Raw genomic sequence first — 23,091 nt, forward strand, 5'->3', positions numbered from 1 at the left:
AACCTTTTTTACTGTTATTGTTTGAAAATATTCATATCTTATTATTGTATAGAAATAGAAATTAAAATTTTATTCAAGAAACTGGACGTGTGTTAAGACAAATAGTAACAAATGAGAGTTGGATGTATTTAAATTTATAAAAGAGATAGAAATTTGCTGTTTCTGGCATCAACAGAGGAATATTGATGTTTTCAATAGAGATGTATTGAAGAACATCAATCGTTGTTTGATCATAAATTCCTGTTTTATTATCATAGTGAACATAAACTCTTTTCGGTCCAAAAAAATATTTTAGTTGAATTTGATAAAACTGTTCTACGAGTAACATACAAATGACTTGTGCGAGTAACCTCAAATTCATGATCTGTGTCAACAAAAAATTTTCCTGGAATGAAAATGTTAAATATTGGATCCAGGTAAAAAAAAACTTATTGGATATTCATCCAGAGTAGCATCTTTTATAAATAATTCATAACCATATGAAAATGAATTGGTGCTGCTTGGAAATGTAATATTTGTTAAAAATGGACAATCACCAAATTCATTCCATCCAATATATCTTAAACTACCAGAAAATGTGATACTTGTTAAGTTAATGCATAAATAAAACCCATTATCGCCGATAGTTAGTGAATTACCTTTGATTGCGATTTCTTTTAATGAAATGCATAGGCTAAATGCTTCTTTTCCAATAGATGTTATACTTCCTGTGATTGTAACATTTGTTAGTTCTGTAGAATTATAAAATGCACGATCTCCAATAGAATTTACATTTCCTGTGATTGCAATATTTGTTAAAGATGTAAACCAAGAAAATGCTTCTTTTCCAATAGAAGTAACACTTCCTATGATTGTAACATTTGTTAGTGATGTACAATGATGAAATGCATAATTATTAATAGAATTTATGCTCCCTATAAATGTAATACTTGTTAAGTTTGGCAAATCCGAAAATGCATCCATTTCTATAATTAATGCATTCACTAATATTGTGAAATTTGTGAGTCCACAAAATGAAAATGATTCTCTCCCAAGATATGATATGCTTCCTAAGGTGGTAAAATTTGTTAAACTTGTGCATGAATAAAATGCTCGATATCCGATTGAAACAGATTTACCGAGAATAATGATGTTTGTTAATGATGTGCATTGTTCAAATGTATTATTTCTGATATATGTGATTTTATCTGGAAATATGAAGTTTGTTAATGATCTACACCGTGCAAATGCATTATTGCCAATATATGTGATTTTATCTGGAATTGTGAAGTTTATGAATGAACCACCAGAAAACATACCATCTCCAATATATGTAATGTTACTTAAGATTTGGAAATTTGTTATTGGATATCCTACAAATGAATAATTTCCTAAGTATGTTACATTTTTTGGAATGATAATATTTGTAAGTCCACTATTAGAAAAAGCACCATCTCCAATGTATGTTAATTTTTCTGGGAAATTGATGTTTTTTATCTTACAACTACTAAATGCATAGTCTTCGATATATGTTAATTTTTCTGGGAAATTGATTGATTGGAGAGCCGTAACATAAAAGCAATTAATTCCGATACTTAATATATTTTGAGGAAGAAAAACTGTTTCCAAGTTACGACATTGTTCAAATATTGATCCATTGAGAAATTGAAGTTTATTACAATGACTGAGATTTGCAAATTTAATAGCTGTTTGATAAAAGCTGTTATTACATATACTGATAAGTTCACTCTCTTCTTCGAAACTAATTGATGTGATGTCATTTTGACAATTAGCGAATGGAAGTGGTATTTCTTCATCAGATATTTCTTTGACAGTCTTAGGGATTACAATATCACCACTTGATCTATAATCACATGCAATAAGAACTTCCTCTTTATCGTCTCGATAATAAAAATTTTGAGAACTAGAACTTTCTGAAAGTAGAAAACAAAACAATATAAAATATATTATTTATGTATTATTTATATATAATTCAAAAATATCAATTTAAATACTTGATTTTAATTTTCAAAGTGAAAATTTTTCAGAGGTAGATTATTCATAATGGAGAATTGTCTTATAAAAATTAAAAAGAAATGGAAAACGAAAATCTTAATTTGTAAAGATGTTATTTTTTGAAGTTGGAAATTGGAATACGCAAAAAGTGAAACAAGAAGGAATGATGAAGAAGATTTAACTAAGTCAAATGAGTGATTTTGTCATTTAAATTTATTCGATGGTGTATAGGAGCTGAGAAGTGACGATTAAAAGGAATGTATGTTTTAAGTCAGATGGGATGATGGTGGATAGAGTGTGATTCGTTCAATGGGAGTATGTAAATTAGCTATGAATATATCTGCATAAAATATGTCTTATTCAACAACCATTCTTAATAAACTTCAAAAAAATTTCAAACATTCGAATTTTCAGAAAATTTAACGTGCAAACGATCAAGGAAAATCTCTTAAATTTGGCTTTATGCAATCTTCGTTCAAATTGCTATGATTTTTAAGTCTCATCACACTCTTCAATGCTCGATTTTTAAAAACTGTTTAAAAATGGAGCTTATATTGAAATAGTGTAGAGACTAAAAATTACCACAGACTATTTCAGAGGATTGAGTTGCCACTCAATCCTCTGAAAAGTCTGAGGTAATTTGCAAAATTAAATGATTTAAATTTAAAAATCGAAATATATGTCCTATTTGTAATAATTATTAATAATGGAACTATAATCGATTAATGAAAAGAAGTTTTGCTCACAATTTTTAAAGTGATTTGAAATATAAATATTTATCAAAATAGCAAAATTGATTAGATAAATACATAATTAATTTCATGTTCGATAACTTATATCTGAAAATTGAATTCTTTCAATTTAACAAAATGAATATATAGAGGTTTGAGCTTTATCATAGTTTCTCAATTTAAATAATATCGAAATGGTTAAATTCACTTAGAGAACAAACTAACGATTTTTAGGGGAAAATAAAAAAAGAATTAAATCAGAAATACCATTCGATGTAGAGTATTACTTAAATGTTTGCTTCTCAAATAATTTGTGCAACAAAGATTCTATTCAACACCCTGTATGACCGTTTATATCGTAAGCATATTTCCATCAAAGATGGAACTCATTTTTATACCTAAAAAGTGGCAGCTTAGTATATTGTTTCTGTTTTATCTTATCATCGAAACAGAATTTTTCCATGTTATTAGTCTGAAACAATGATATATTAGTGACTAAAGAATATTGATGATTTTCTACGAAATCCATCTTTATTTCCATATTAAACATCCAGAAATTGATTTTACTTTTTTTTCTCTCAAGAGTTCTATCAATCAGTACTGTCTCTACCCCATAGACGCATTAATATTTATAGTAATCTTATGCTATAATATATATTTTACTGATAAAATGTCTCCTAAAATCGTAGTTCTTTGTTTTCAAACACAACTTACTTCGAACAGATCTCTATATCATCATTTTTAGGCACAATATTATCTGTTAAACACATATAATGCGTACAATGACCTTTTATTTTTGATTATAAAATTGTTTTTCCCCAGAAATTGCAAATTTCTTTTCAATGGCAGAACCTTATGAGATTGAATCATTACCATTATTCCAAAATAAGTATTACAAGACATTATCACGCATCTGGGATATCTCAGAACATTATATGGACTCACTCATTGTTTCAAACGAGAACACATTCTACCAATCTAGTGTTGCTCCACTCATGTCTATGTATGCTAATGTTGGGAGCATTTTATTTGAAAATTTTTCATATGACAACAAAGGTTTCTTACCAAGTTACCATTTTAACACTAATTATATTAATATCTCCGAATTTATTGGTAGTTACATCCTAATATTCCAAAACCAACCAGATAAATTCAAGGAAATCATTGATTGTCTTATTGTTGATTCGGAGTATAAAATGTATTCGCTCACTATTGACATTGTTTCATATATTATGACTCATATCCATAAATATGACATCAATATGTCTACGCTTCGTTATTTAGTTCTTTTCAATTTATCAATTATTTCAAAAGTTTTATACAACTTCTCTCGCTTTCCACTTTATACAATTGTTCATTTAGTTATGGACAGTTCGAAACAAGCTATTTATGCATATGATTCAAACGATTCATCCTTCACTATATTCAACACAATGAAATATGCACTAAATACGAAATCTAATTCATTTGATTAATAACATTTTATTATGATATTTTATTTTTGTTTGTTTGTTATAGATATTATATATTAAACTTTATTTGTTTGTTAACTTTTTATTTATTTTATCTATAAGTATTACACTTCTGAGTTTCAAAAGGTAAATAAATGTGATTTTTATAGACTTAATTATTACGTCTTAATAGTATCAACTTTGTTGAAATTCAATATTCTATTTAAATAGACCGTGATTATTGAAATATAAAATAGATTATAGAGATATCATTTTTTGATTTTTGCCCCAAATGATAGTAAATGATTTTCGATTTCAAATTGATGATTTTGTTTGGCAAACTCAAGAGCAGGAAGTCCACTATGATGTCTTGCATTAATATCTGCACCATGCGAAAGAAGGACTTTTACGATATCAGCATTACTAGATTTGATTGCAATGATGAGAGCTGAATCCCAATGACAATCTTTTGAATTGACATCTGCACCATGCGAAAGAAGGACTTTTACGATATCAGCATTACCAGATTTGATTGCAATGATGAGAGCTGAATCCCAATGATAATCTTTTGAATTGACATCTGCACCATGCGAAAGAAGGACTTTTACGATATCAGCATTACCAGATTTGATTGCAATGATGAGAGCTGAATCCCAATGATAATCTTTTGAATTGACATCTGCACCATGCGAAAGAAGGACTTTTACGATATCAGCATTACCAGATTTAATTGCAATGATGAGGGCTGGATTTCCATAAGAATCTTCTGCATTGACATCTGCACCATGCGTAATGAGATATTCATAGAGTTCAGGGATTTGAATATCAAATGATTTAATAAATGATTTAAAAAATTTGTTAATATTATTATTTTTAATGAAATAAATGAACTTTGCTGGAAGATTTTGAAATGATTTACAGGCATCAATATCAATTCTTAATTGGAATTCATTCATCAAAAAAGTAATAAAATCGATGTTATGTGATATAATTGCATACCTCATACAATTATTTGTAGGAGTGCATTCTTTTAAGCATTCATTTATAATATCAGGATTTCCACTGTAAAATGAATATACCAAGCACATTTTTGATATTTCTGAGTTGTATTCAGATCTTAAAAACTTAAAACAATCAACTGAACCATAATAGCAGCATAATTCAAGATATGAACGAGGAGGATCTATAAAAAGATCACGACATATTTTTGGTTGCTCTTTTTGATCAAAATCGCCAGTGATAGTTAATACTGTCAATGATTTTATATCATTGTCCATTATTGCCCTGCAAAATGTTTTTTTTTTCAAAAACTTCTAAGGAAATATTTTCATATTTATATTTTTTGAGTTCCTTTTTATCTGATTCATCTATAATAATCCTATACTCTTTGTAAATGAAATAGACATAAAATCCTGGTATTTTGCTAATTTCTTGTCGATATTCTTCAAATATCTTTTTGAATAATATCCAATATGAATTCAAAAAGCGGTTATTATACATGCTTATTTTCCAAATAGTTTCAAGAATACAATTTGCTGTGACAACTTTGTTTCGAGCAAATTAACTTTAATAAGTTCGTAAATAGAATTTATTTCTTCTTCCTTTACAGTTTTAAGCTGGTACAATGCTCTCATTGAGTCAATATATCCATTACATGTCTCAACCAATTCAAAATAGTCGATTGGATCAAATTGGCTCATCAAGTAAAATGAAATTTTTCCAGCATTTAATTATTTTTTCCATCATCTAAAAAGTGACATGCAAGGGATATTAATGGTTCGATATATATAACTATCTCTATCATGGCTTTTGAATTATAATTATTTTATAAATATTTTTTGTCGTTATGCATGCCCAAAATCAGGGTGCCATTTTCATTAAAGCCAGAAACATAGCATTACTGATCATAGAACCTTTTATTTAAACAGAGTCAATCTAACTCAATCCATACTTTTAATATATTTAATTGATAATCATATATGTTACGTATATTCAATAATGGCATGCATTCAAATTCAGAAAATTAATTTCTCTATTATGCCTCCAGAACTTACAACTTAGCAGTGTGGATACAGCAATTCATTGAAATTAGAAACTGAGGATCACAAAAGATGATATAATAAATAATATAGACTAATTGCTTTCAAACAATGAAAAGTAATTAACATGGTTTATTATGATAATAATATAAAAAAAAATAATATTAACAAAAATCAGCAGTTTTCTGAAGGATTGCGAGTCTCTTTTGAATCTCATCATTCTGGCAGTCAGTTAGATCGTCAATTCTGTCGCAGAAGTCGCATGATTTGAGCATGCACTCGATTTCGTCTGTTGTTCCTTCTTTGTTACAGAAATCAATGATCTTTATAAGAGCGTCGATGCATCTGATTGTTACGTAGTAGATGCCGCATCCGAGCATTTCAGTTAAGAGGTCAATTACGTCTTGTTGGCAATAGAATCTCATATCGAGGGTGGAGAAGAGAACAAGTGAGCTAACAAGGAATGTTGCCTCTTGTTTGAACTCTGATGATCCTTCATTTGCGTTCTTTATGATACTAAGAATCATTTCGGGTGTAAATGTTGACAAAATTTCATTTGGACAACATTCGATCATGTTGGAGAGGACCCAAAGTGATAATGGAGCATATTCGCCATCTAACTGTGCAAATAATTGCTCCTTCAGGCCAAGTTCAATAAGGTTAAGAATTTGCACAGGTTGGCTGACTGTTAAATTGCCGCAGAGGCTGAGAGCGACATTGGTAAGATCTGGACTAGAAATTGCTTGAACAATGGCTGGAAATGCGTTTAAATTGTAGATGGTAAAAACGGCTTCAGGATCTTGGTTTGTCATCTCTATCAATGTGCCAAAAAGTGCTTCGAGCTGAGGATTTTCAGCTGTTGAGAACATTTCTACGATAGAAGGAATAAATTCTTGGATAATGCAAGTATCTACTTTGCCGTTGGCCTGGAACAGTGCGTAGATACATTTGCAGCTAAGTGTCTTCAAATCTGATTCTTCTGAAGAGTTAAAAATGTCGACCATGATATTATGGACTCCAAAACATAGTAAAGCATCGCGTGCATAGTCGCTGGACATGGCAATGGAGCTAATAAGTTCTATCTGCTTGTATATCAAGTTCGGATTTTGTTCGTATAATTGACCAGTCAAAGTTCCAATTATATCAGAGTCTACGAGCTTCTGCATGTTCCTGCAGTTGTTGAAAGTGATGGATGTAACTTCGTATATCTCAAACATTGTTGAATCTGAAAAAGTGAGATTGTATAAAGAAGATAAGCCATCAATAAATTGATCTGTACATACTACTCTTTTGACATCATTCAAACTTGACTGTGCAACGTTTAAGAATATTGATAAAAACTGATGAATCGCTTCTTCTGTTTGGGCTTGGAAGGCATCTGACAATGATTCAGGCTTTAATGCTTCAAGATTCGAATCATTGGTTAATACTTTCGGTTTCAATTCAGCAAGATTGCGTTTCATATGTATGACATTTTGGAAAAATTTCTCTTTACGGTAGTTGATAGTGAATTTCTTTCTTTCTATGTTGATTTGATCAGCATAACCTGTTAAATTGACTCCAGTATTAGCAAGATGTCCGACATCCATTCCAGAATACGTCGCCCTTAAGCCTTGAAAAAGACTTTTAAAATCAACAGAAAAACCATGGCCATATATTTTCTCAAATTTTCAGAGAGTTTCGTTTACGTTAATATTAATTTTTGCTAATATATTAATAATCATCATTACATGGTAATATCGGAATTTGGGCTGTGAAGATTTATTTATCATTTATCTAAAATTTGTGTGGTTTACAAATCAGCGGTTCTCAATTTGTTAAAGCTATTTTATATGAAATTGATTGAATCATTTGGGCGGAGGTTTTTGTGATATGGAAAAATGTTCGTTGCTCAATTATCTCACTATTGGATGGACTTTTATCGAGCGAAATTTTGGCTGTAAAGACAATTCTGATATTGGTAACATGGTGATAAGAACAAATAGTCAGTTTGCATGGTTTATGATGAGATAATTTCGATTTAAAAAAAACATAAAAATTGATTTTAATGAGCGATTATATTTGAATATGCTCTCCTAATTTGAAGGAACTGGTTAAATCATGAATTGATCATGAATATTTTTTTTTCAAAATAACAATTATAATTTCATATTCATTATAAGTTGAAAATATATCATAAAGACTTTATGAATGATAAATTCCTAAAAAACAAGTTAGTTTGTTTCTGAAAATAATAATAATAAAAACCAATTTAGACCCAATAATTTTTGGCGGGATAATTGAGATGTTACGATTGAATTAAAAAAAAAGCGGTAATACATTTTTACAATGATGAAGAGGCTGGCAACCTCTAAGTCAAAGCACCTGTTAATGCAATGATGAAGAGGCTGGCAACCTCTAAGTCAAAGCACTTGTTAATGCAATGATGAAGAGGCTGGCAACCTCTAAGTCAAAGCACTTGTTAATGCAATGATGAAGAGGGTGGCAACATCTGAGTTAAAATAGTTTTCCCCGTGTGGGAGTAATTTGAAAAAAAAAATTTAGTTCATATATTGAAAAAAACAAAAGTAAAAATTAAAGTTTATAGGTTATGTTTTGATGAGCTAATTGTTAAGATATTGTAGTTCTAAAGAAAAATTTGAGTTTCGAGGAAGTTTCTCGACAGAGGAAACTTTCATATCGAATGTTGCCTCTGTCGAGATGTATGTGACAGGCAAAGTGCAATCACCTATCAATATTGCACTTTGCCTGTCAAAAGTTCTTCGCATCTCTTGAGGTGTGAGGAAGTTTCTCGACAGAGGAAACTTTCATATCGAATGTTGCCTCTGTCGAGATGTATGTGACAGGCAAAGTGCAATCACCTATCAATATTGCACTTTGCCTGTCAAAAGTTCTTCGCATCTCTTGAGGTGTGAGGAAGTTTCTCGACAGAGGAAACTTTCATATCGAATGTTGCCTCTGTCGAGATGTATGTGACAGGCAAAGTGCAATCACCTATCAATATTGCACTTTGCCTGTCAAAAGTTCTTCGCATCTCTTGAGGTGTGAGGAAGTTTCTCGACAGAGGAAACTTTCATATCGAATGTTGCCTCTGTCGAGATGTATGTGACAGGCAAAGTGCAATCACCTATCAATATTGCACTTTGCCTGTCAAAAGTTCTTCGCATCTCTTGAGGTGTGAGGAAGTTTCTCGACAGAGGAAACTTTCATATCGAATGTTGCCTCTGTCGAGATGTATGTGACAGGCAAAGTGCAATCACCTATCAATATTGCACTTTGCCTGTCAAAAGTTCTTCGCATCTCTTGAGGTGTGAGGAAGTTTCTCGACAGAGGAAACTTTCATATCGAATGTTGCCTCTGTCGAGATGTATGTGACAGGCAAAGTGCAATCACCTATCAATATTGCACTTTGCCTGTCAAAAGTTCTTCGCATCTCTTGAGGTGTGAGGAAGTTTCTCGACAGAGGAAACTTTCATATCGAATGTTGCCTCTGTCGAGATGTATGTGACAGGCAAAGTGCAATCACCTATCAATATTGCACTTTGCCTGTCAAAAGTTCTTCGCATCTCTTGAGGTGTGAGGAAGTTTCTCGACAGAGGAAACTTTCATATCGAATGTTGCCTCTGTCGAGATGTATGTGACAGGCAAAGTGCAATCACCTATCAATATTGCACTTTGCCTGTCAAAAGTTCTTCGCATCTCTTGAGGTGTGAGGAAGTTTCTCGACAGAGGAAACTTTCATATCGAATGTTGCCTCTGTCGAGATGTATGTGACAGGCAAAGTGCAATCACCTATCAATATTGCACTTTGCCTGTCAAAAGTTCTTCGCATCTCTTGAGGTGTGAGGAAGTTTCTCGACAGAGGAAACTTTCATATCGAATGTTGCCTCTGTCGAGATGTATGTGACAGGCAAAGTGCAATCACCTATCAATATTGCACTTTGCCTGTCAAAAGTTCTTCGCATCTCTTGAGGTGTGAGGAAGTTTCTCGACAGAGGAAACTTTCATATCGAATGTTGCCTCTGTCGAGATGTATGTGACAGGCAAAGTGCAATCACCTATCAATATTGCACTTTGCCTGTCAAAAGTTCTTCGCATCTCTTGAGGTGTGAGGAAGTTTCTCGACAGAGGAAACTTTCATATCGAATGTTGCCTCTGTCGAGATGTATGTGACAGGCAAAGTGCAATCACCTATCAATATTGCACTTTGCCTGTCAAAAGTTCTTCGCATCTCTTGAGGTGTGAGGAAGTTTCTCGACAGAGGAAACTTTCATATCGAATGTTGCCTCTGTCGAGATGTATGTGACAGGCAAAGTGCAATCACCTATCAATATTGCACTTTGCCTGTCAAAAGTTCTTCGCATCTCTTGAGGTGTGAGGAAGTTTCTCGACAGAGGAAACTTTCATATCGAATGTTGCCTCTGTCGAGATGTATGTGACAGGCAAAGTGCAATCACCTATCAATATTGCACTTTGCCTGTCAAAAGTTCTTCGCATCTCTTGAGGTGTGAGGAAGTTTCTCGACAGAGGAAACTTTCATATCGAATGTTGCCTCTGTCGAGATGTATGTGACAGGCAAAGTGCAATCACCTATCAATATTGCACTTTGCCTGTCAAAAGTTCTTCGCATCTCTTGAGGTGTGAGGAAGTTTCTCGACAGAGGAAACTTTCATATCGAATGTTGCCTCTGTCGAGATGTATGTGACAGGCAAAGTGCAATCACCTATCAATATTGCACTTTGCCTGTCAAAAGTTCTTCGCATCTCTTGAGGTGTGAGGAAGTTTCTCGACAGAGGAAACTTTCATATCGAATGTTGCCTCTGTCGAGATGTATGTGACAGGCAAAGTGCAATCACCTATCAATATTGCACTTTGCCTGTCAAAAGTTCTTCGCATCTCTTGAGGTGTGAGGAAGTTTCTCGACAGAGGAAACTTTCATATCGAATGTTGCCTCTGTCGAGATGTATGTGACAGGCAAAGTGCAATCACCTATCAATATTGCACTTTGCCTGTCAAAAGTTCTTCGCATCTCTTGAGGTGTGAGGAAGTTTCTCGACAGAGGAAACTTTCATATCGAATGTTGCCTCTGTCGAGATGTATGTGACAGGCAAAGTGCAATCACCTATCAATATTGCACTTTGCCTGTCAAAAGTTCTTCGCATCTCTTGAGGTGTGAGGAAGTTTCTCGACAGAGGAAACTTTCATATCGAATGTTGCCTCTGTCGAGATGTATGTGACAGGCAAAGTGCAATCACCTATCAATATTGCACTTTGCCTGTCAAAAGTTCTTCGCATCTCTTGAGGTGTGAGGAAGTTTCTCGACAGAGGAAACTTTCATATCGAATGTTGCCTCTGTCGAGATGTATGTGACAGGCAAAGTGCAATCACCTATCAATATTGCACTTTGCCTGTCAAAAGTTCTTCGCATCTCTTGAGGTGTGAGGAAGTTTCTCGACAGAGGAAACTTTCATATCGAATGTTGCCTCTGTCGAGATGTATGTGACAGGCAAAGTGCAATCACCTATCAATATTGCACTTTGCCTGTCAAAAGTTCTTCGCATCTCTTGAGGTGTGAGGAAGTTTCTCGACAGAGGAAACTTTCATATCGAATGTTGCCTCTGAACTAAACCGATTTCAAAATATAAAGGTTCTAAAAGAAATACTTTTTTTATTTTATATTGTTAAGTTTGCACACGAGAGGATCATGTAAACTTCAGAATTTAGAACCTTATTTTTAGGCATTATCTTGGCTACCTATTTAGGCTCGAAAAGCAAAAAATATCAAAAAATACAACTTGACTCCATTATGACCCTTTCATGGAGGTAGTTTTTCTCCGCTAGTATTTTCCCTTTGAATCTCTTTACAATTCGAAATCAAATTCAAAACTCAGTAGAAGAAAGGAAGAATCGACTTACTACGGTTGTAATACGAATAAATACATATATTTAATTATTTTTATTTACATAATAATTGTTTGAAGCTCATATTCCATCAAATTTTTAAATAAAAACATTAAAATGTTGAAAATGTTCATATATTTTAATAGGGTTTTGGCACTTTATTGAGGAATTACTACATACATAGTCGAACTGAACTTGATATTTTGAAATTTAAATTATTTATCAAAATTAAAATTTAACTTGAAATTATAATTATTTATTCATATTTTGCATAATTCTAAGTAGATTTTGTAAAAAATCAAGAAAGAAAAAATTTAACGTGCTTTATTTTTCTTTTTTATAATAATACATATTATTATATAATTAACATATTCATAATGTTTCACCCTTTCAAAATATATCCTCCTCCTCTCAAATAAACGTACATACGGGTGGCCTCTTTTTTCAAAAAATTAAAATTTGAAATTTTGGGCTCAAATATTAGAGATTTTTTCAACCTTCAACGATATATGTTGTCTATATCAGACCTCCTTTCTTTTTGATACTTAACATTGTTCCTAAATCTTAGCCGTTAAGGCTGTTCTGAAAATATTTTTTTTTCGAAAAAAATTCAAAAAAAATTCTTAAAATTCAAAAATCCCTTAATTCCTGAGGATTTTGGAAAAAGTTTTTACATGAACATGTGTATATTATATGAAGTATATTGATAAGGTAAAAATATGGCATTCCAAACGGGAACCGCGGTTGGTTACCATGGATTTCGTCACCGGTCACATTTTAAAGATTTTTAAAGCCTTATAAAAATATGCTTTGTAAATCATTTTTTGTAAATCGGCAAAAATTTGGTAATTTTCTTCAACTAATAAATCTGCGAATAGCATTTATAATACAAGAACAATCTTTTAAAATGCGTTTGATTCATTTTTGTATAATTTCATATAGGCACATATATTCTTTCCGGGACTTTTCCGTGATTTTACCGTAAAATCATTAGTTTACACCAATTTTTCCGTATTTGAATAGTTTACTGCACTTTTTCCGTAAAATTGAGTTACGGGAATCCGCAAAATTTCCGGACCTCATTTTCATAGAATATAATAATAATATTTGATAAAAAGATATATTATTTATATTTTTGATTTTTGAATTACGGAAAAAGTGAATTGTTAACTTGATTTTTTTATATGGTTAATTTTCAAATGATATTATGAAGATCTAAAATATTAAAAGTAAAAAATTGAATTACGGAAAAAGTGAGGTCAAAAGTGAAATAAATTTGCAGAACAATTTTCATTGAAATAAGACATTGAGTATCACACTTTAGTGAATCAACATCTATAAGAATGAAGTGTTTTGAAGCTGAAATAATATTGAATAGAAATTAATTTTTTCTGAAATTTTGAATGAAATTATGGGAAATAAAAAATTACTAAATATTGTATTCATACAAATATATTATTTTAAAGGAAAAATAGATGCTGATAGAAACGATGAAAAATTTTGAAAACTTTAACAATTAATTTATGTTCGTTAACCACAGAGCTTGCAATCCAAAGCTCACGTTAGACTACAAGAGTCATGAAGTCTCATACTAAGGGATATCCAACATATATTTTAATAATCTAATGTTTGTGACAAATATTCAACATAAAATTAAGTTTTCGTTTCGTTACAAGGCATTCATACTTTGGAGATATCATATTTAATGTACAGAAAAGTTAATATTAAACAATACATGCTAAAGAATTAATAAATAAGATAATAAATAATTTATACGTAATTACTTTCATTTAATATGCTTTATGCTGTATAATATTGATTAAGAGGCATTAAAAGGTTCCATAGTCTGCTTTTATAGGCAAGATTTTTGATAAAAATTTAAAATTTTGAAAAATGATGAGAAAAGGAAAAAAAGGTAATGAGAGCAAGAGGAGGGGAAAAAAAGAAAAAGAAAAGAAAGGGGGAAAATAAAAGAAAGAAGGACATATAAAAATTTAGATGCGCATTCTTAATGCCGAGGCGGCTTGCCGCCGAGGCGCGATTTTTTTAGGCCTCTACGGTAACCCGGCAATGTTTTTTTAAATCTTGTACAGCCCTAGGTAAAAATCAATTTTATTGCATATTCATCGAGAAAATAAACTAACGAATCCCTCAAAATTGAGAGGGTAATCCTCCTCCTCTCAAATAAACGTACATACGGGTGCACCCTTAAATAATATATTATTTTTTAGTCATAAGAATAAAAATATAGTAGTTAAAAAAAAAAAAAAAAAAAAAAAAAGGTAGTGGGGCCTCCAGGCACTTCGTGCCCTCTAGCCCTGAAGATGTTTAGTATAACTTTGTCCGGACAAGTAAGGGTCTATCGTCGCTACAGGAAAAGTTACAGGCGTTCCAAGGAAGTAAACTTTGAGAAGCCTTTTTCCCCTTATAGAATGAGATAGGACGGTTATTTTACAAAACTGACAACACTTTGACCGAGTAGTTTTTTGTGCTGAACAAAAAGTGTCATATAAACATCTGTCAAAAACCGTTTTTAACTTCACTTAAAATGCCACGTAAGCTACGTAAGAATATACGTAAGAGGAAGAGAGCATTGAAACATCCAATAGTAAAACTGACACCACAACAACAGTTGCAACAACAAATGATGAATGACCCCACTATGTTGCAACAAATGTCAAGCAACCCTATGCTTTTAAACCGAGTTATTGGTGCACAGAGTGGAGGTTTAAGAGCGGCACTTTTAGCGAAAATGGCAGGCTATGGTGGAGCTGCAGACGGAACAGCTTATAACCCTCAAAGTCAAATGAATTTGAGTTCACTCAAAAATCAAATAACAGATGTCAAAAAGTCAAACATAGACATACAGAAACAAATAAGTGAAAACGAAAAGAACTAGAATATGACAGACACACAAAGAAACTAAATGAGTTAAACGTAGAGAAAAAGAAGAAAGAAAGAACAACTGAAAGAACTAAGTACAGAGGAATATGCGAAAAAGTGTCAGAAAAAGCAGCAGAAGTAGCAAAAAATGGAACAAGATGTTATAAATTTGAAAACCATACTACTCAATATAAGTACTGAAAGATGAAGAGATAAAACAAAAAGCCATGAAGACATATATGGATAGCGATGAGTATAAAAAAGAAGTTGAAGCAAATGTAAAGGCAGAAAAACTTTTACAGTTGCAAAACCAAACCGTACAGTATGAAAACTTAGCACAAGAAAGTAAAAATAACGACGCAGCCATGCAAAAGGCAATGAAAAGCGCAGAATATATAAAAGCTAACAATGACTGGTTAGATGCCCAAGCCAACGCTAAAGCAGCCCAGCTTATAGGGTCAATAAGGACAAAAATACAAGCGGATGAAGACAGTTCAAATGAAGCTTTAACAAATGCTGACTTTAAGAACGCCTTCGAAGCTCTTCATAGTAAGGTGAAACAAGTGAACGACTTCTCATCTGGAAAGAAACTGAAGTCTGAAGGTTTCGACAAAAGAGTTAAAAGAAGTAGCACAAAATATGACGAAAATAACAGATGCAGCAACGAGACAGGCAGTTCAAAGTGCCTATGACCCGTTAGAGCAACTGTTGTGGAAAGTCAAGAAAAAGAGTTACAACAGACCAAAACAGACCTAGTAAATGCTTTCTTTAAGAACGAGAAAAGTCAGGTAGGACATTATGCTGCAGATGGAACATATGTGCCAGCTGGTGGAACTTATATACAGCTGGTGGAACTTATATACTAGCTAGTGGAACTTATATACCACCAAACCCTCCAAGAGAAGCACCTGCACCAGGACTACCTAAAACATTTACATCGTCACATGGACACAGACACAGGCATGCACCAAAACCAACACAACAACCAACACAACAACCAACAGTTCAAACACTGCACCACAACCAACAGTTCAAAACCCTGCACAACAACCACCTCACAAACCAGCACAGCAACCAACAGTTCAAAACCCTGCACAACAACAACCACAAACAGAGCAAGGACATAAAAGAAGTAGAGAACAAGGAAACCAAGATTTCTTAAAATGCTTAAAGAAGACTATGGTTACCCAGATACTCTTGACTTTAGTGACAGATATAAAGAAGCTATTAGAAAGTTCAAGGAAGGAAATACTGACCCGAACCTATTTAGCTTTATGGTTCAGCACCAAATGGGATATAATTCAAACCTGGAAAATACAAGCTCGCTAAGGGATATGATTTAATAGCAATCATCCAAATGACATGAACGAATTTACTCCGAGATATTTGGTGTCAGAGATAAATGATGATTCACTATCTTCATGAAACGCGTAAAAAATAGAGACGGAACGAAAGAACAAAGGCTTATGAATGCGGATGACTTAAATAGGGAACTTGTTGAAAACGGTCTCGGAATATATGAAATGCCAGCAGATGAGGTACAAGAAACTCCACAGGAAGAAGTTCAGATACAACCAGACATGGAAGAAATAGTTCAGCAACAACAGCTAGAAGAGCCTGAAGGAAACGAACAAGTCCCTCCTTTGGAAACTAACTTCACAGAACTAGATGAAGATTTGGAACAGCCGAAAAATCTTGACCCTCAACAAGAGTATGAGGTGAATATGGAATCTTTCCAAGAGTCTAAAAAAAAATTCGGCTGACATGGTAGAAGAATATCGAAAAATGTTTGCCGACATAAAAAGACTCCAACATCAGATGAAAATATTCAGCATAGAATGGAAGTACTGAAAGAAAATGTACACAAATACAACAATCTTTTTTACTTACGACCATATAACGTTCAATCTTTGGCTGAACTCGGTGAAAATAAAAGGTTAAATTTCAACAAAACATATAGAAATGAAACATGTTTAAAGTTCATTCAGAACCTAACCAATATGGAAACAAACCTACTTTTGTTTCTGCAGACTATGGAACTACAATGAGATGGGGTCATAAAGCTAACCCGGATAGGTGGTTCATAAACTTACAACCTCAATTCCAAGAAGTTGTAGACGCAATGGAAGTCAATGGTGAACCAGATTTAGCTGGTATTTTCAGCGCGGCTTTAATGCCATTGAAAGATATTGAAAGATGCAGATATTTTGAACCAGTATGAAATGAACATGGCTGATGGAAATATAACACCTGACGTTCTAGAACATTTATCTCAAAGAACTACACAGAACCATAAAGATGGTATATTTGGTGAAGAGTTTAGAAAGAAAGTTTAGGGAGACAGAAGGAGAAACCTATTGTACATGACCTTGCAAACGAAAGTTTACAAAATGTCATAAAAACTTACTTTGCAGACAATGAACCGAGAAGGGATGAATATTTAAGAAAACTCAAATGGACAGTACAAATGAAATGTTAGTATTGAAAAACATGTTCCTTGACAAAATAAAACCAACTACAGAAATAAATGACGCAAGACTGAAACATTGGGTAAAAGCTTTCCCATTCACAAAAGATATTGTTGGTAACATGGAAAGAAAACCAGAATGGCTACAAAAACATATATTTGGAAACGAGCTTATTCCATATGGACAAGCTCTGTTTGAAGAGCTTGAACCGGAAACTCAGGAAAGAGTCATGCAAACAATACGCGAAGACTCAAATACAAACTATGACAAAATCTTTCTAGGATATAGGTTACCTGAGATGGGCGACCAGAGCCCAAAGGCAAAAAGGACATGGGAAATTTACAACATACTAGGTGAACATGAGGCAAAGATGCAACAACTTGAAGCAGAGGGCAAGTTACCAAAAGCGACACCAAAGAAGAAGAGAAGAGTAGAACAAAGTGAAAGTAGTGAAGATGCAACTAGTGAAAGTAGTGGCAATGAAGGAAAAAGAAGAGTTAAAAACTCAGTCAGGAAGAAAGTAAAGCTTGGTCCGAGTGGGTTCTATTATGACACATAAATCCAACTATTCTATATTTTTACCCATATGAAATGTACGCCGCTCAGAATATAACGCCAACAGTTTTGGATGCCATGAACGGAAATGTTTCCGAATGGTATAACGAATGCGACAATGCCATTAGAAGGTCAGAAATAGTTCCTGGAACTTACGAATATACAACTGCTGTTTCTTATGGAAATGTAGGTGAGTTTGGAGAAGGTTCTTCAACAACAGTAGATATTGCTTGCGACAGGTTTCATATAATTTCTATTGACAACTCATTCTTATACGTGGAACAAGACATTGAAATAAAACCTTCTGCCAAGTTGTCTGACAAGAAAGGTTGCAATGGAATTTTCTATGTCGGATACCAATATGCTCCAGAAGTTTTCATGGGATATAAGATATATTCTAACTCTGACTTAGTTCAAACAGTAACATGGGCAAACTATGAATGGTTCGCTTTGAGAAACTCAGTACAACCACAAGCTAGAGAACAAACAGACCAATATGCAACTATTGAGAAAATAAGAAGACTTGACCCTAACGTTCCAGGAGTTTATGTTAACCTTTCTGGTTCAGATGGAAATGCTGTCACTAAAGTAAAACTGAAACTTAGAGTTCCTTTGTCATCTTTCCTCATCTTCAGGTTTTTAAGATACTTGCCAAACTGGGCAGGAAAAATTTCTATTGAACTTACTCCAAGCAAAAATAACTTAGTCATTGCACCAACGCAAGACCCATTCACTCTTACAGACGTAAAGGGAGCAAATCAAACGTCATTCGCCGAATTTTGCAAAGACAAAGTTGACTTAGACTTTGGTTTCTCAAACCTCAACACTGAAGTAAAGTATTATTTCAATGCTGCTGGAACTGCTTGGGACCCAGTTAGGTTTACATGCGAACAGTTTGAATGCAAGAGAATAGAAAGCAGACTTGCAGTCTATATGTTGGACCCAGATATTTCAAATGCTTTAGCTGCCAAATATATTGCAGTTCCACTTATGTTCCCTATACACCAAATATCTGTCAAAGACTTTGCAGGTGAAGTTGGAAACCAAAATCCAGGAACCGCAGGTGCAAGAACAGATATTGCTTTAACAACTGCAATGAAACACGCAGATACTATGTTTGTACTGTTCAGACGAACTATAAATGACTATTCTTGTTTCTACAACCCCGGTATTAAATATCATATAAACATAGATGGCAAATATTATCCAAGAGAAGAATATTCTACAGTTGAGGATATGAGGTCATACAACTTGACATTAGATGCTATGAACTTTAACAACAACTTCACAACAACCATTAACCCTGAAATGCAAAGTTCTATTATGCCATATGTGAAAGTATGGACCCATACAGGAAGTCAAAAAACTCAATATACAAATGGAGACCGTTCAAACTTTTGGCTTGGCATTCCATTTGCTGACTCAGAAGACTTTATGGGTGGTATTTCAACTGTTGGTACTGTACAAATACAATATACTGGTGACAGAGACGGTCCATATGAACTGAGAGCAAAGAAGTTTACAAAACCAATAGCACTTTTCACGGAAGATGCTCTTTTGAAGATTCGTTCGATGAAACCTGCTGGGGCTCCTCAGATTGGCATAACGACAGCTTCCATCGAGCAGATTTTGGCAGCAGGTCAGTAAGTTGTTCTTGAACTGACTTCTCTCCATCGTAAATAGTTATGACACCAGTTTTGACATAAAATTGTATTATAAACTTACCTTTAGAAATATCTGTAAGTTTTGTTGTTATATTTTTGTCTGCTTCAAGAACTTTCACCATTTCAGTTATACCAACTTTCTTTGCTTTATGAAAATATTTTGGTTCAGCAAAGACTGCTATTCTATAACATTTACCATTGTTTGTATAAAGAACTATTCTGTCAATGTATTTGTATTGTTTGTGTGTGTAAACTTTGTTCTGCTTCAATTCGAAGAGATACTCAAATACGTCCATCTTTTTATTCTAAGTAAAATGTCATTTCCGAAAAATAGAAGCGTGAATGTTTCAAAAGGTTTAATGGCGGTGGCAGATGTGAAGTTAAATTCACCAACTCAAACAAACAGTCAAAGTGTTATTGTCAATGTCAAAGAAAGAGATGTTGAAGTGGGGAAACCATACGAGGACGAAGATGGTATAACAATTGTTCCTGTAAAAGAACAACCAACATATCCTGAAGTTAGCAGAGACTTAAGTTCTGTTGCAGATATTCGAAACGACTACCAACAACTTAAAGACAAACTTCAAACTCAGGAGAAGATTTGTCAAGCTTTAGGTATAATGTTAAACTTGGTCGAACACAACCCTGTAAAAGTGAACTCATATGTCATTGCACCTCATGAAGTTTTGAAAGAACTATTGAAACTTTTGACAGAGGCAGACGATATAAACATCAAAGAAATAGAACCCGACGTTAGTTGCTGTGGTGTTTCATATAATGTCATTGACAAGATATACGTTATGAAAGGAGGTGAAACGTTGAACTTAAAATATAGTTTCCCAGACGTTATAAAAATATTTGACGACCACAACATTTCATTAAAATTTATTTGCTAAGTAAATGGCAGAAGACATAGTGGTTTATACTATTACGACTAAAAACCCTGAGTCATATAATTCTATAACAACAAACTTACAAAGTCCTCAAGGACGATATTGTAAACTAACTTTAAACACAATGACGACTAAAGCTTGTTTTGCTCTTTTGACACCAGAAGATTTTATTGTTGTGAATGGTAAAAAATACTCCTTTGAAGATACTTACTCAGATATACCACCAACAGGTTTTGTTGACTTATTTAATACTTTAAGGACGAGTGTAACATGTGCTGCAACTAGAGCAGGTTTCATTATGTTTGGATGTCCGACTGAGTTTACTATAAACAATATGAGCTATAATACAAAACTTATATCTGGTTTTTACTACCAACAGTTTCCTATAACAGGAAAAGGTGTCATACAAGGAATGTCTATTCCATTGACTTTAAGTACACCTATTTTATATATTGTTTCAAACTTAGGTTCAAAGTGTTATTCGAATGTCGACAGAAACTATTATGACCAAAAGATACTTATGCGTATAAACAACACATTCTCTGCTGGTTTGCCTATTGTTCATTCGAATGCAGAGTTTTCAGCTTTAGTAAACTCAAACACTTTAGCAAACATAAACTTAACCTTAGTTGACGCAAACTTTGTTCCTGTAAAACTTTTATGTCCTATGTATTTGTCAATGACGGCAGAAAGTTTCGAATTGGAAGATGCAACTGGTGAAAGTATTGTATTACAAGAACAACTTCAACAACAAATAGCTCAAGAACAACAAATAGCTCAAGAACAACAAATGCAACAAATAGCTCAAGAATAAAAAAAATATTTTTTTTTATTTTTATAAAAATGTACAGAATAGATGTTTCAGATTTTTATGACTTCCAAGCATTCAGAAATATGTGTCCATTTCGAGACTATAACAAAGCAGTCGAGAATTTGAAACGTTTAGTCATTTATGTTGACTCTGCCCCAGAATGTTATGTTATGAAAGAATGGGATGTAGTCTTTAACAAACCTAAAGCGACAATAGTTTCAGAACAAGAATGTAAACAGAAACTTAAGAAAATAAAAGTTGTACAAGTTGGCATGAAGATGTTAGATGCTTGGGATATCTTATTGTCAAAGTTAGAAGATTTTTCAGTTCGAGGTATAAAGTTCTATACACCTTCTCCAAACTTCTATTCTATCTTCACTGGATATAAATACGAACAAGTAGAATGGAAAGAAAATGTTATAGAAGCTTGGTTAGACCATGTCAAAGAAATTATATGCAATGGAAACGAAAGAGTCTATGAGTATATCTTATGTTGGTTTGCAAACATCTTACAACATCCAAGTGCTAAAAATGAAACTGCTCTCATTATAATTGGAAAACAAGGAACAGGTAAGAACACTTTCTTTACAGATATTTTGTGCAAACTGTTAGAAGGTTATTCGAACCCTAATATGACAAACTTAGAAAACATCTGCGGTAAATTTAACTCTTCAATAGAGAATATGAAACTTATAGTTTGCAATGAACTTCAAAGTATAGATACAACAAAAGTTTTAAACTCAGATGCTTTGAAGAGTCTTATAACAGACAAAGTTGGAGTTGTTGAAAGAAAATATAAAGACCAAAGAGTTTGTGAAAATGTTGCAAACTTCGTTATGGTTTCAAACAATGCTGTTCCGATGAAGTTAGAAAGTTCTGACAGAAGATATGTAGTTGTCAGAACGTCAGATTCTCATATGCAAGATACAGAATATTTTGATGACTTAGCAGAAACTTTGACATCTGACTTTTACAACCACTTGTTCTCATATTTTATGACATTAGATATTTCAAAGTTCAATCCAAGACAAATTCCACATACCGAAGAGAGACAAACATTGTTAGAAGCAAACAAGAGTGTATATGAACTGTTCATAGATGAAACTGACTTTGAGTGTTTAGATGAAAGGTCATTGTACGATTCGTATAAACAATATTGTCAAGAGTATGGTTATATGACAGCGTCTAAACGAACATTCTTGGCAAATGTCAAAAGTCTTTTAGACGTACAGAATGGTGTATATACAAAGAAAAATTTTTCTGAGTAAATTTTAAAAAAAAATATTTTTTTATCCGATAGAAAAGATGACAGAAAAATTAACTTTTTACATAGCGCCACACCCTTCTTGCCCACATCTTTTTAAGCCACAATATATAGACATAGAACTAAATAGAGAAAGCGAAATTCTACAAACAGAAGAAAGCGAAATTCCACAAACAGAAGAAACATATAGAGACCTAGATAACGAAAATGGATATGCGCTATTCTGGTTAGATTGTCCTTATGAAATGTATGAAAAAAAGGCTTTATATGAAGAATATAGAAAATATTGTCATGAAAACGATATAAGACCAAGCTCTAGAGAAAAATTCTATGCTGGTATAAAACATCTTTTCGAAGTTCGGAATGGCAAATATAGAAAGAAATAATTTTTCTGAGTAAATTTTAAAAAAAATATTTTTTTTATCCGATAGAAAAG

General features: G+C 33.1%; 8 protein-coding genes and 1 pseudogene across 9 annotated transcripts, besides 5 other annotated features; 6 read left to right on the plus strand and 3 right to left on the minus strand.

Moving 5' to 3' along the window:
- Positions 1–30: 30 nt before the first annotated feature.
- On the minus strand, positions 31–1,933 carry TVAGG3_0965380 (ribonuclease inhibitor domain-containing protein; the record flags this gene model as incomplete). The annotated part of the gene is made up of 1 exon (XM_001300664.2): positions 400–1,296. The coding sequence occupies one exon, from the start codon at positions 1,294–1,296 to the stop codon at positions 400–402; it is 897 nt and encodes a 298-aa protein (XP_001300665.2).
- A 1,227-nt stretch (positions 1,934–3,160) lies between these two features.
- TVAGG3_0965390 (platelet formation protein family) lies at positions 3,161–4,201 on the plus strand (the record flags this gene model as incomplete). Its single annotated transcript, XM_001300665.2, has 1 exon — positions 3,569–4,201. One exon carries the CDS (start codon positions 3,569–3,571, stop codon positions 4,199–4,201), a length of 633 nt encoding a protein of 210 aa, XP_001300666.1.
- A 28-nt stretch (positions 4,202–4,229) lies between these two features.
- On the minus strand, positions 4,230–5,905 carry TVAGG3_0965400 (protein ubiquitination; the record flags this gene model as incomplete). The annotated part of the gene is made up of 1 exon (XM_001300666.2): positions 4,447–5,454. One exon carries the CDS (start codon positions 5,452–5,454, stop codon positions 4,447–4,449), a length of 1,008 nt encoding a protein of 335 aa, XP_001300667.1.
- A 420-nt stretch (positions 5,906–6,325) lies between these two features.
- Positions 6,326–7,832, minus strand: TVAGG3_0965410 (nuclear import signal receptor protein; the record flags this gene model as incomplete). Its single annotated transcript, XM_001300667.2, has 1 exon — positions 6,381–7,805. One exon carries the CDS (start codon positions 7,803–7,805, stop codon positions 6,381–6,383), a length of 1,425 nt encoding a protein of 474 aa, XP_001300668.1.
- A 238-nt stretch (positions 7,833–8,070) lies between these two features.
- Positions 8,071–8,504: a mobile genetic element.
- A 3,400-nt stretch (positions 8,505–11,904) lies between these two features.
- Positions 11,905–12,836: a mobile genetic element.
- A 1,190-nt stretch (positions 12,837–14,026) lies between these two features.
- Positions 14,027–14,216: a mobile genetic element.
- A 109-nt stretch (positions 14,217–14,325) lies between these two features.
- Positions 14,326–14,379: a mobile genetic element.
- A 286-nt stretch (positions 14,380–14,665) lies between these two features.
- Positions 14,666–15,707, plus strand: TVAGG3_0965460 (annotated as a pseudogene). Its single transcript has one exon. A coding segment is annotated over exon 1 (1,042 nt).
- A 1,280-nt stretch (positions 15,708–16,987) lies between these two features.
- Positions 16,988–23,091: part of a mobile genetic element that runs on past the window's edge.
- On the plus strand, positions 17,473–18,027 carry TVAGG3_0965480 (protein of unknown function, DUF4106 family; the record flags this gene model as incomplete). The annotated part of the gene is made up of 1 exon (XM_051253552.1): positions 17,473–18,027. The coding sequence occupies one exon, from the start codon at positions 17,473–17,475 to the stop codon at positions 18,025–18,027; it is 555 nt and encodes a 184-aa protein (XP_051079126.1).
- TVAGG3_0965490 (uncharacterized protein) lies at positions 18,102–18,728 on the plus strand (the record flags this gene model as incomplete). Its single annotated transcript, XM_051253553.1, has 1 exon — positions 18,102–18,728. A coding segment is annotated over one exon (627 nt), but the record flags the coding sequence as incomplete, so codon positions are not given.
- On the plus strand, positions 20,047–20,583 carry TVAGG3_0965500 (protein of unknown function, DUF4106 family; the record flags this gene model as incomplete). Its single annotated transcript, XM_051253554.1, has 1 exon — positions 20,047–20,583. One exon carries the CDS (start codon positions 20,047–20,049, stop codon positions 20,581–20,583), a length of 537 nt encoding a protein of 178 aa, XP_051079128.1.
- TVAGG3_0965510 (uncharacterized protein) lies at positions 22,667–23,041 on the plus strand (the record flags this gene model as incomplete). The annotated part of the gene is made up of 1 exon (XM_051253555.1): positions 22,667–23,041. A coding segment is annotated over one exon (375 nt), but the record flags the coding sequence as incomplete, so codon positions are not given.

The sequence above is a fragment of the Trichomonas vaginalis genome, chromosome I (genome assembly GCF_026262505.1).
Source record: "Trichomonas vaginalis G3 chromosome I, whole genome shotgun sequence".
NCBI classification, from domain to species: domain Eukaryota; phylum Parabasalia; order Trichomonadida; family Trichomonadidae; genus Trichomonas; species Trichomonas vaginalis.